General features: G+C 37.4%; 1 protein-coding gene across 1 annotated transcript; it reads left to right on the top strand.

Annotated features, from left to right (window-relative positions):
* The first annotated feature begins 1,761 nt into the window (after positions 1 to 1,761).
* SSMEM1 (serine rich single-pass membrane protein 1) lies at positions 1,762 to 11,493 on the top strand. The gene is made up of 3 exons (XM_043965336.1): positions 1,762 to 1,941; positions 9,809 to 9,872; positions 11,000 to 11,493. Exons 1-3 carry the CDS (start codon positions 1,762 to 1,764, stop codon positions 11,491 to 11,493), a joined length of 738 nt encoding a protein of 245 aa, XP_043821271.1.
* Positions 11,494 to 12,191: the final 698 nt, after the last annotated feature.

Genomic DNA, 12,191 nt, shown 5'->3' with positions numbered 1-12,191 from the left:
CCCAAATCTTCCTGATCCCGGGTCTGGAACCAGAGCAATTTGCCTGCTATGGAAAGGAATAAATACTATCTGCCGTACTTCACAGTAACTGTGAAAACACTTTGTAAAGGGTGCGTTGCCATAGAGATAAGAGGCACTCTGAAATGTGGCAAAAAGAGCAAATTAATTTTGGGGTATAAATTGTTGTACAGATAATTGAACCCCCCCCATAATTATGTGATTTCATTGCATATTTATGTGAGGAACAAAGACTTTATCATATAAACATAGACTGATTATGAGGTTAACCTAGGTTAACCTCTTTGCCTTCTAAGAACTGTATATTGAAGGGAGAGTTGCTTAAATAACTGGGAAAACGAGGATAATCACTTCCCTGAATAACGAGGTGTTACATATTTACAAAAGATACCACTGTATGCTGAGATATATTTTTTTTATGTCTCTATGATCACAATTAGCCCCAAATTTTGCTTCCAAAACCATTTTATTTTGAAAATGAAAGTTTTCCTAGGGGAAAAAAGAGGGAATACGCATTAATGATTTACAAACATAATTATATATTTTAAAAACTGCAAAGTGCTTTATAAACAGTAGCTTCCATTATTTTGCAGATTTCTTTAATTGAAGTGGATTTTGCTATAAGGTTTTTTTTGGTTTGTTTTTGGGGTGGGGGCAGGGCAACAAAAGGGTTAAGTGACTTGCCCAGGGTCACACAGCTAGTGTGTGTCAAGTGTCTGAGGCCAGATTTGAACTCAGGTCATCCTGAATCCAGAGCCAGTGCTTTATCCACTACGCCACCTACCTGCCCCCCTGCTATAGTTTTATTTTAAATATTTTATTTAAAATTTTATTTTTCCCAAATTATATGTAAAAACAAATTTTCACATCAATTTTTAAAACTTTGTGTTCCAAATTCTCTTCCTCCTTCCCCACCCCCCCTTAAAAACTTAAGCAATTCAATATGTTATACCTGTGTAGTCATGCAAAACATTACCGCATTAGGTTGTGAAAGAAAACAGACAAAGAAAAACTTTAGAAAAAGGAACTAACAAAAAAAGTATGCTTCAATCTGTATTCATATACCATCAGTTCTTTCTCTGTAGATGGATTGCATTTTTCATAAGTCCTTCAGAGTTGTCTTGGGTCATTGTATTGCTGAAAATAAGTCATTCACATTTGCTATAGTTTTAGATGAGAATTCAAGCGGAGAAATCTCTTGAAAAAGTTTGAGGATGACAGTACTAATTAGTACTAGAAACCAAGTTTTCTTTATCCTTCCCCAAATTAGGAAGAAAAAGGGCCCCAGTAAATTCTATCCAGTTCATAACTGACCATCTCATTTCATATTGATTATTGGATATATATAGGAATCACAAGTTCTAAATTTATATAGACTATATTCTAACCATGTATTTTAATAAAGGGAAAGAGAAAATTAATTAATGCCTCAAAGAAACCAAATTGTTTTTTAAAGAATCAAGCAATATTTACTGGTAGGAAATGGAATTTGTGCAAAAACATGCCCCAAAATTGAGATGAGAAGAAATACTCCCCATTACTTTTAACTAAAGTAAGGTACTTAAAATATTCTTTAAAACTTTAAGGAATCTATTGTAGTAGCTTGTTAATTCTTGTCACAGTTGCTGAAACATGTCATAATGGGTTGCCAAGGAAGTTGTTACACATCAGGGATTGAAGTATTCTCCCAGTCATCCTCAATCACATAAAGCATGTTTTGATATTTTCTAAGAAAGTAGCTTCATGGGACTCCTTTATTCCCTTTTCCGGGAGATGGACCCTCCCAGCAAGCCTTTGAATTTAATTCCAAAACCGGAGTATGAATGCCGAAAGGATGATTCTTGTGGGGCAGTAGGGAACTTTCTGCTTTGGTACTTTGTCATTATGTTGTTCCTGATGATCCTCTATAGGGCTTCTCTCTGGGTAGGATATTCTTCCATTCTTACTAATGTATTTACTAAGCTACGTATTTCTGTGATGTTAATTTTTTTTTTGGTTAAAATCTCTCCAACTTCTAATGACCCAGAGTTTCCTTCTATATCCTCATAATTCTGGTTGTGGGAGGTAAAATAGTTATTATGGAATATGTACTAAAAAAAAGAATATGTACTATGGAATCTTAAATTCCATAGAAAGGTGTTGTTGTTTTTTTTAAAGTAAAATAAGAGCCCAGATTAAGATATAGAACCACTATTATAGAGTATTCCTCTTTGTGATACCTTAAAGCAATAATAACAATGTTAATGGGTAGCATTTACGTAGTTCCTACTATGTTCCAGGCACTCTGTCTGTGCTTAGTACTTTACAAATATCTCATTTGTTCCTCACAACAACTCTGGGAGGGAGGTGCTGTTACGTTCTCCATTTTACAGCTTTGGAACCTGAGAACAGACAGAAGTTTTTGTGCCCAAGGTCACAGCTAGTAAGTCTGTGAAATTGGATTTGAACTCAGGTCTTCATGACTGCAGGCTCAGCACTCTATCTATTGTGCCACTTAGCTGGTACATAATATATGTATATGTGTTGCCTATTATTATTACTGGCATAAGTATGGCTGGCAGTGCTTTTATAACTGCTTAATATAACTACAGGTCCTAATTTTTAATGCAAAATAGATGGCAAATCAAACCACCATTGTATTTACTTATGGTGCATATGAAATACACGTTCACTTAGTAATAATAGTAATATGAATGCCAATGTTATTATTGTTGCTATTATTACTTTTTAAAAAGTAATTATTATTTCTATCATTTAGTAATTATCAGAATATTGAATGGTTGGCAGTTGTCTTCTCCATTCTGAGTGCTCCATTAGAGGCAAAAAAAGGCTTATTAAACTCTTTGGTGTTTCATTTTCAGTAGTCTGAGAGGTCTCTCTATAGTAAATTTATCTGAATCTTCTTTAAGGTAGATTCTTTGACAGCAGTCAATAAAATTAGAATAGGGATAGCTTAATTACCTAAACAAAACATTGAATGTATGACTAGCCTAACAAGAAAGGTACTACTCTCGCATGTCACCAAAAATTTTCACAGAATCTCAGAGTTGGAGGAGATCCCAGAGGCCTTCTGGTTAAGAATCCCCACTATAGCACATACAAGTGATATGATCATCCAGCTTTTCCTTGAAGACCTCCAGGACTGTTTGCTAGTGCAGCCCATTTCACTCTTGTATGGCTAATTGTTAGGAAGGTTCGTGCTCCCCCCCACCCCAATCATACCTAAATCTTTCATCCATTCATTGCTCTTTGCTCTTGTCCTCTTTGAACAAATAAGACAAATTTAATCCCTCTTGCAATGACTACCTTTCAAATACTTGAAGAGAGCTATTGTGCCTCTAACTCACCTTAGCCAGGCATTTTCTGGTTCAGGCTAAACAGCTTCAGTTAAAAATAACAATAATCTCTTGCCTGCAGTATCTACATACATAAAATCTTAAATCCGAGAGCTGGAAAGGGACCACAAAAGATCATCTATCCTTCCTTTCTTTAGGCAGGTAAGGGTTCTTCACATTCTCAGGAAAGTTAAAAGGTGAGGGATCTGCCACTAACTAAGCAGTTTTCCTGAGGTAGTTAATATCAAGGGCAACCCTGGGAGGCCTAGTTTTTCCTGTTTTAAGCATATTTGCTTCAAAACAAGTCTGAAATTTGGAGTTCAATTTATTTATTTATTTATTTATTTTTAGTGAGGCAATTGGGGTTAAGTAACTTGCCCAGGGTCATACAGCTAGTAAGTGTTAAGTGTCTGAGGCCGGATTTGAACTCAGATCCTCCTGACTCCAGGGCCAGTGCTCTATCCACTGTGCCACCTAGCTGCCCCAGGAGTTTAATTTATTAAGTACCAAGCCCTAATGATCTTAGAAGCAGCATTTCTCATGCAGCATCATGAAAATTCCTCATTTTTTCCTGACAAGATACTTAATTACTTATTTATAGGTAATAATAGAGTTATATATATGTTGGAAAAATAGTAGTGATTAATTATCCTTTCCATGAAATGCATTTTCTCTTCATTTTCTACTTGTCTAAATATATTTATCCATTTGCCATTAAAAATATTTTGTGCATTTGTATACATACATATGCACATACATACATACATACATACATATATACATACATATACACACACATACACATACATAGAAACAGCTAGTACAGTAGATAGAGCCTCCTGGGCCTGGAGTCAGGAAGAGCTGAGTTCAAATTCAGCCTTAGACACTTACTAGGTATGTGACTCTGGACGAGTTAACCTCTTGTCTGCCTCAGTTTTCTCAGCTGTAAAATGAGGATAATAATAGCACCTATTTCCCACCTACTTTTTGTGAGGATAAAATGAGAAATTCAAAAAGTGCTTTGCAAACCTTAAAGAACTAATAAATACTAGCAGCTATTATAGTTTATTATCAAGACTATCTCTGCTAGTCGAGCCATATGCTCTACTGGAACAGAATTTCTGAACTTGAAGGGACTTCCGAAGTCATTGATTCCAAACTCCTGGCATTTTATAGATGAGGACATCAAGGTCAAGATACAAATGAAATGACTTGCCCCAATATCACAGCTAATTAATGCTAGAGCCAGGACTAAAACCAAGAACTCCTAGTCCCTGGTCTTCTTATACTACCCTACTTCTCAAAAGGAAGGGGAGAGGGGAGCTCATTACAGACATGGGAGACTAGTTCAAAGGCATAAATTGTGTGGGAGAGTGACATGATAAGATTAGATTTAAGGAAAATCACTTTGGCAGTAGTGTGTAGGATAGACTGAAGAGGGGAGCGACTTGAAGGAGGAATGGCAATTAGGAGGTTGCTGCAATAATCTTGGGAGAGGGGATGAGGGCCTGAACTATACTGGTAGCTGTAGGAGTAGAGAGAAAGGAAGAGAAGTGAGATAATTGTGGAGATAGAAATGACAAGTTTTGTCAACTAATTGGATATAGGAGGGGAAGGAGAATGAGGAGTCAAGGATAATGCTAAGGTTATATAACCTGGGAAACTGGAAAAGTGGGTAAGGTAATGAACTCTCAGATACACTGAATTTAAGATGTTACCTAAGACACTGAGTTTGACATGTCCAATAGCTAAATGTTGAAGCAAGAATGAAACTCAGGAGAGGGAATGGGGCTGGAGATTTAGACTTTTGGGAGTCATTGATATGAATTCCTATCTTCCCAGATTATAACTAAACCTATGGCACTTAATGAGGTCACTCATCAAGTAGAAAAAGAAGAGCAATTAGAAGAGAGTCTTGGGGAATACCCACAGTTAGGGAGTATGATATTAATGGTGAACCAGCAAATGAGACTTAGAAGCAGATAGGTAGAAGGACAGACAGGAAGAGTTATGTCACAAAAGTCCATGGAAGAAAAAGTCTTCAGGAGGAATGGGTGGTCAACACTACTAAATGAAGCAGAATGGAATGGGCTTCCCCTTGACTGGGAAATTTTCTTTTGAATTGGGGCTGTGAACAAGGAAAAGATTTCTATAGTGTTCTACTTTCTAAGAGTTATCCGCTACTCTCAGTAAGCAACTTTAAGGATAAAGACCAACCGGGCATGTGAATTAGAAAGTGATCAAGTTCTGAGATTTAAAAACAAATTCTTTTTGCAATGGGAATTTATTTTTTAAGAAAGCACTGAAAAAAGAAAGAAAGAAAGCACTGAATGGGAATTGTGTATAAAGTCTAATTCAAGAATAAAACATAGTCTTAGAAGAATGACAAAATGTCATTCTGACTCAGACCTGGCTCAAATCCAATTTTAGAAGAAAAAGTCATCTGGATGGAAAGGATTTGAGGCCACCTGCTTTTTATAATGTCTGAGAATGAGAATGGAAAGGATCTGAAAACTAGCCAAGAATTTGATTGTCAATTGAGTTGGAAATTGGGACATGTGTTGATATTTTCCACACAAAAATATTATAAAGGTGTGAACTAAAATTAAATTTGAGCTCCATTATTTTGGGAAGGGTTTCCTATGTCCAGTTCTTGGTTACATATATACAGGGGGACAATTTGCTGCTTATATGCCAAAAATCAGTGGGTCAAAAACTGGTGTTATAGGGAGATGGGAATGAAGAAAGAGAGGAAGAGAGAGATATTTTCAGTTCAGCACAGGAGAGGATTTAAATCAAGAGAATTTTAGGGGCAGCTAGGTGGCGCAGTGGATAAAGCACTGGCCCTGGGTTCAGGAGTACTTGAGTTCAAATCTGGCTTGAGACACTTGACACTTACTAGCTGTGTGACCCTGGGCAAGTCACTTAACCCCCATTGCCCCGCAAAAACAAAAACAAAAAAAAGAGAGAGAGAATTTTAGCCCACATTTATAGCACTTTAGTTACATTATAATATTCCTTCCCAGGAAATGAACAGAAAAAAATAATACATTCCACGTAAGACCAGATAACAGAATACCTATATCTCTTCTTCAAAAATTCTGTAAACAACTCTTTTTCTTCAGGAAAATAAGCCAGAACAGTCCAATTGGTCCTCTCTTGGCTTTCAGTAGTGGGATACTAGTATCTGACCTCTGTTGCAGACAAAGCTCAGGTGTGGAAAGGAAAAGAATGGAATACAATTGCCGGGTATCTTTGGGAATAGTTGGGAATACAGTGAGATGGCTAGAGTGATTGGGGAAGGAACCAACTTAAATTTCTTGGAATGGGTAAGGATGTAGGATACATATTAGAGGGGTCAGAAAATTCAGTGTTGAATGTTGGTGATGACAAGAAGCATCTAGTGAAAAATATTTGGGGAATTTAATTGGGAGAGATATGGGTGAGGATTCAGGAGAGATGAAAGGAGAATGCAGACAGAAGAGAAAATGATGAAGGAATGGTGGTGAAATAAGCATCTCATCTGTGTGTTTTTTCTTGCTAAGAGTTCTTCAAAAAGGGTTTCTGTCGTGCATGATATTGTTCCATAGTTAATAAGGCCAAGGTCTCCCACTATATCTGGGGCCATCTCCAGTTATCCTGATCTATATTTTGCCACTGGACCCAGATGGTTCCAAAAAAGAAAGTGAGACTGGTGACTTTGCACAGCCCTCCCTTACTTAAATCCAGTTCACTTGAAAGTCATGACATCACCTTCCTGATGTCATGAAACGAAGGAACAAATGAACAACCCTACCTCTCAGAGTACGAGCTGTCAAACTGACAGTCTTCTCTCACTTTCCATAAAACAACCTACACAAATGTTTAATAACTATTTATGTGGTTCATACTTTAATAAATGCTTATGTGGGGGCAGCTAGGTGGCACAGTGGATAGAGCACCGGCCCTGGAGTCAGGAGTACCTGAGTTCAAATCTGGCCTCAGACACTTAACACTTACTAGCTGTGTGACCCTGGGCAAGTCACTTAACCCCAATTGCCTCACTTTAAAAAAATGCTTATGTGACCCCAGTAAGTCACAATTTCTCAGCCTCCATTTCCTCAATTGTAAAACCGATAATAGCATCTATCTCCCTAGGGTTGTTGTGAGGACAAAAAGAGATGTTTGTAAAGTGCTTTGACCTATTTGTACAAAAATATTTATAGCAGCTTTTTTGTGTGTGTATTGGCTAAGAATTGGAATCAAATAAATGCCCATCAATTGGGGAAAGACTAAACAAGCTGTGGTATATGATGGTGATGGAATATTATCGTGTGATAAGAAATGACAAGCAGGATGATTTCAGAAAGGCCTGAAAAGACTTGTATGAACTAATGTGTGTGTATATCTCTATCTATCTATCTATCTATCTATCTATCTATCTATCTATCTATCTATCTATCTATCTATCTATCTATCTATCTGTCTATCTCTGTCTCTATATCTATATGGTGAAGTGAGCAGAACTAAGAGAATGGTGTGCACAGAAAGCAATATTGTTTGATGAAGAACTGTGAATAATTTAACTATTCTCAGGAATAAAATGATTCAATATAAAAAAATAAAGTGCTTTGTAAACCTTAAAGCAAAATATAAATATTATTTATTATTATTATTATTTTGTTTAGATTAGACCTGTTGTTTCACTAAAGCTAAGTGCTGGACCTTTGATTTCATTAGTGACTTGCTTCATTATTCACAAAGCTAGTATGTGTCAGACCTAGGTTTTTCTGACTGGTAGGCCAATTCTATCCACAACGCTGTATTGCCTCTTTCTATCTTTTTATTTTACTGTCCTTTTAAAAATCTTTGTACATATGTGGGGAGATTACTCTGAAAATTATGTAATTTGAATTGAATAACTATTAAAGCTCAAATAACAGCATTAAGAAATAAAAGGAATAGCATATTAAGAGAGCCTGAGTTCCCATTTCCAATTTCATTTACTAGAGAACATATCCAGGAATGTGTGTCTAGATATATACCTTTTATGAGAGAAACCATCATGAGATCTGGAAAAGGAAAAAAAAATATATGGAAGGGAATGAAATAGAAACAGGGAGCATATAGAACAAAGGTAAGAATGTTCTCATGTGACACTTTACCCACGAAAGGGGACAACTTTAGATCCATGACTTTTGGCAGGAATCATAGAGGCAGCTAGGTAGTGCAGTGGATAGGAATACCTAGGTTCAAATTCAGCTTCAGAAAGTTCCTAGCTGTGTGACCCTAGGCAAATCACTTAACCTGTTTACCACTGGAGAAGGAAATGGGAAACCACTCTAGTGTCTTTGCTAAGAAAACCATATGGACAGAGGTCATGAAAAGTCTAAACCAACCAAACAACAGCCACAAAATAGAGAATTCAAACATAAATGCAGGTCCTCAATTCAAGATAAAATTATGTGGCCACATTGTTGGAGGGAGACATTACTTATGAAGGTTTTTTTTTGGTGGGGGGGGCGTTAAGGGAGTTAATGGTTTAGGGTAAAGGTGTCTTAAATTTATTTTTATGCCCCAAATTAGACTAGCCATTAAAAAAAAATGTTTCCTGCACAGGTTCAGGCCATTTTACCCCCTAGGTTAGAGAATCACTTGGGGGTACTATATACAACAGTGGATTTAGAATCAGTAAGATCTGAGTACAAATTCTGCCACAGACAATTGCTAGCTCTGTGACTCTGGGCAAATCACTTAACATCTCTCTGAACTTATTTCTTCATCTGTAAAATTTAGGGGTTTGGACTAGTTGGCTTCTCATGTCCCTTCTACTTCTAAATCTATTTTACTAAAGAGGACACAAATAAGTAGTTTTGGTCCCATGTTTCTTATTCTTCTATCATAAATAAGGATTTTTCATTAATAATAATACTAATAGGGGCCGCTAGGTGGCGCAGTGGATAAAGTATTGGCCCTGGTTTCAGGAGGACCTGAGTTCAAGTGGGGCCTCAGACACTTGACACTTACTAGCTGTGTGACCCTAGGCAAGTCACTCCCTAATTGCCCCGCCCCCCCCAGAATAATAGTAATAATAATAATAGCTAGCATTTCTAAAGAGCGTTAAGATTTGCAGTTATATGTATACATTTATATATTTGCATATTTATATCATGTCATTTGATTTGATGAGTAAACCTTGAACTATTATTATACCTGAAAATAATTTTCTGCACTGTCCAAGACCAATTTAAGAGATTGTACTATTTATAACAACTAATATTTACATAGTGTTACCCAAAAATCTGTCTTTCAAATTGGTGGTAAGTAAGCAGGAACACAAAGCAGTTTAATAATTGTTAAATTAAAATTTTAAATTAGACTCACCTAATGTCCTAAGGCAATGTTTCTTCAGGAATGAATAATAACAGCTTCTAATTTAGAGAATCTCTGTGACTAGTCTATATTTCCTGACACAGATGTCTAAGAAAAAGGATGCATCACTATCAGCAGACAGTGGGACAAGCACTTCAGGGTGTAAAGGTGAGATCCAGTGTATATTTAGCATCCAGTAAAAAAAGATTATGATAATGTAAATTTATGCTGAAAGTTTCCAGATTCCTGCCCCATCCTATCCTTCATCCCCACTGTTAAGCCAAGTTGAGTTTTGCAGGGAACTAACTGGAAATGTCGCCCATCTCCTTCTTTACCCCTTTTGCACTCCTCCTACCAAGGTTGCTTTTATTGTTTGTCAGCATCTGCCCCACTCACTCATTTTTTTTTATTTATTTTATTTATTTTGTTATTTTTTTTTTGTGAGGCAATTGGGGTTAAGTGACTTGCCCAGGGTCACACAGCTAGTAAGTGTCAAGTTTCTGAGGTCGGACTTGAACTCAGGTCCTCCTGAATCCAGGGCTGGTGCTCTATCCACTGCACCACCTAGCTGCCCCCACTCACTCAGTTTTTTTTTTTTAATTTTTTTTTTTTTAGTGAGGCAGTTGGGGTTAAGTGACTTGCCCAGGGTCACACAGCTAGTAAGTGTGTGTTAAGTGTCTGAGGCCGGATTTGAACTCAGGTACTCCTGACTCCAGGGCCGGTGCTCTATCCACTGTGCCACCTAGCTGCCCCCACTCACTCATTTTTTTTTTTTTTAGTGAGGCAATTGGGGTTAAGTGACTTGCCTAGGGTCACACAGCTAGTAAGTGTTAAGTGTCTGAGGCCGGATTTGAACTCAGGTACTCCTGACTCCAGGGCCGGTGCTCTATCCACTGCGCCATCTAGCTGCCCCCCACTCACTCATTTTTAAGAATATAAAAACCTCTGAGAAATGGAAACTTGATCCTTCTTTGGAAAAGGCTGGGACCTTTGCCTTGGACCTTAAATTGGGATCTGCATTGTTTTTCCAAAGGGTGCCTTGCAAGATTTCCATCTGTCTCCTTCTGCTGTTCCAGAGTGAGATGTGTCTGACCCACAGAGGCTGGGGCAGTGGGGTAGTGGGGATTTGTTGTATGTGGCAGTGATGTGTGGTCTGAATGTTGTTAAAAAATCAGTCCATTTGTTACTACTACTATCTTTAGGATTCATGCTACAGGTTGCTATAATAATATTAGTACTATGTTGAACTGCAATGCCCCTAATCTGTTGTTTTCTTCTGATTGCTATTATCAAAGATGCCTACTGTAAGCGACATAGCAAAAACACCATCTGGGAATCTTTTAGAAAGATCTTTAAGAAGAAACCGAAACATATGCAACTTTCACCTGTGACTGACTCAGAAGTGGCACTTGTCAATGCCTACCTTGAAAGGAGAAGAGCCAGACTTCACTCTCAGCTGAACCAGATGAATCAAGGCCTCCATGATAGTGATACCACCGACAGGGACAGCATGGACTCTAACTCAGGAGCCTCCTCCTGGAAGGAGAGTGAGACTGAACATCATCCGACACCAGCCAGCCTTAGAAGAAGAAAGATAGCTCAAAGGCAGAGGAACCTTGGAAGCTACCAAATCAGAGAAAGGCCTTGCCTCCACTGCAAAGCTATGAGAACCAGTGAGTGGCTGACTCGCCACTTCCTTTATCCTCCTACGGCACCTCCTCCAGTGGATGGAGATATTCCAGAGGAGAGTTCTCTAGTAGAAATTAACACAAAATTCAGTAGAATTTGAGCTTTATCCAGTTCTTAATTATTGAAGCCAAATGAATAAGAGATTAAAACAAGTATGAAATATCACCAGAGGGTCAAGGTAGTGAGGCTTTACAATAAAGTCTCTCTACTAATGACAAGTCTACTTGGTATGTTTTAGATAATTATTTTTAAGTAAAAAATACTAGTAAATTTCATTTTTAGCATCATGAGAGTATGACCAAAGATTTATATCTATTGTATATCTATGTGAAGCAGGGTAGCATACCATGCTGGATTTATATCTATTGTATATCTATATGAAGCAGGGTAGCATACCATGCCAGAGTTCTGGCTCAGATGCTTACTAGCTGTGTTACCCTGGGCAAGTCATCTTAAAATGAAGGGGTTGGATTAGATGGCTGTAATGTCCCTTCTGGGTCTAAACCTGTGATCCTATGATTTTTACTTAAATCAGCATGAATAAATATTTTTGGTCCTAGTTTATTTATTCCTCTAAAATAAATAAGGAAGCTCCTTTAAAATGGATGATTTATCCATCAATTCAACAAGCATTTGTTAAGTACTTTGTGTCTGAAATATATTGATTGTGCTAGGAATTGGGAAGTAAGACAAATACAAGGTCATTTGAAGATGTAGAGAGTATTGATAACTGGGAAGATTTGGGAAGGTCCCATAACTTAGCTACACCTTTAAATAAGATGAATTTTCTGAGAGAAA

Source organism: Dromiciops gliroides, chromosome 5 (genome assembly GCF_019393635.1).
Source record: "Dromiciops gliroides isolate mDroGli1 chromosome 5, mDroGli1.pri, whole genome shotgun sequence".
In the NCBI taxonomy this organism is placed as follows: Eukaryota; Metazoa; Chordata; class Mammalia; order Microbiotheria; family Microbiotheriidae; genus Dromiciops; species Dromiciops gliroides.
The sequence above is the reverse complement of the archived record's forward strand: the minus strand, read 5'-3'. Positions and strand labels throughout refer to the sequence as shown.

Bases quoted from the DNA above. Each gene is read 5' to 3' on its own strand.
- SSMEM1 (XM_043965336.1), top strand. From the start codon at position 1,762: ATGGGACTCCTTTATTCCCTTTTCCGGGAGATGGACCCTCCCAGCAAG. The intron at 1,942-9,808 runs GTAGGATATTCT...TTCCTGACACAG, and splicing joins TCTATAGGGCTTCTCTCTGG to ATGTCTAAGAAAAAGGATGC. The intron at 9,873-10,999 runs GTGAGATCCAGT...CTATTATCAAAG, and splicing joins AAGCACTTCAGGGTGTAAAG to ATGCCTACTGTAAGCGACAT.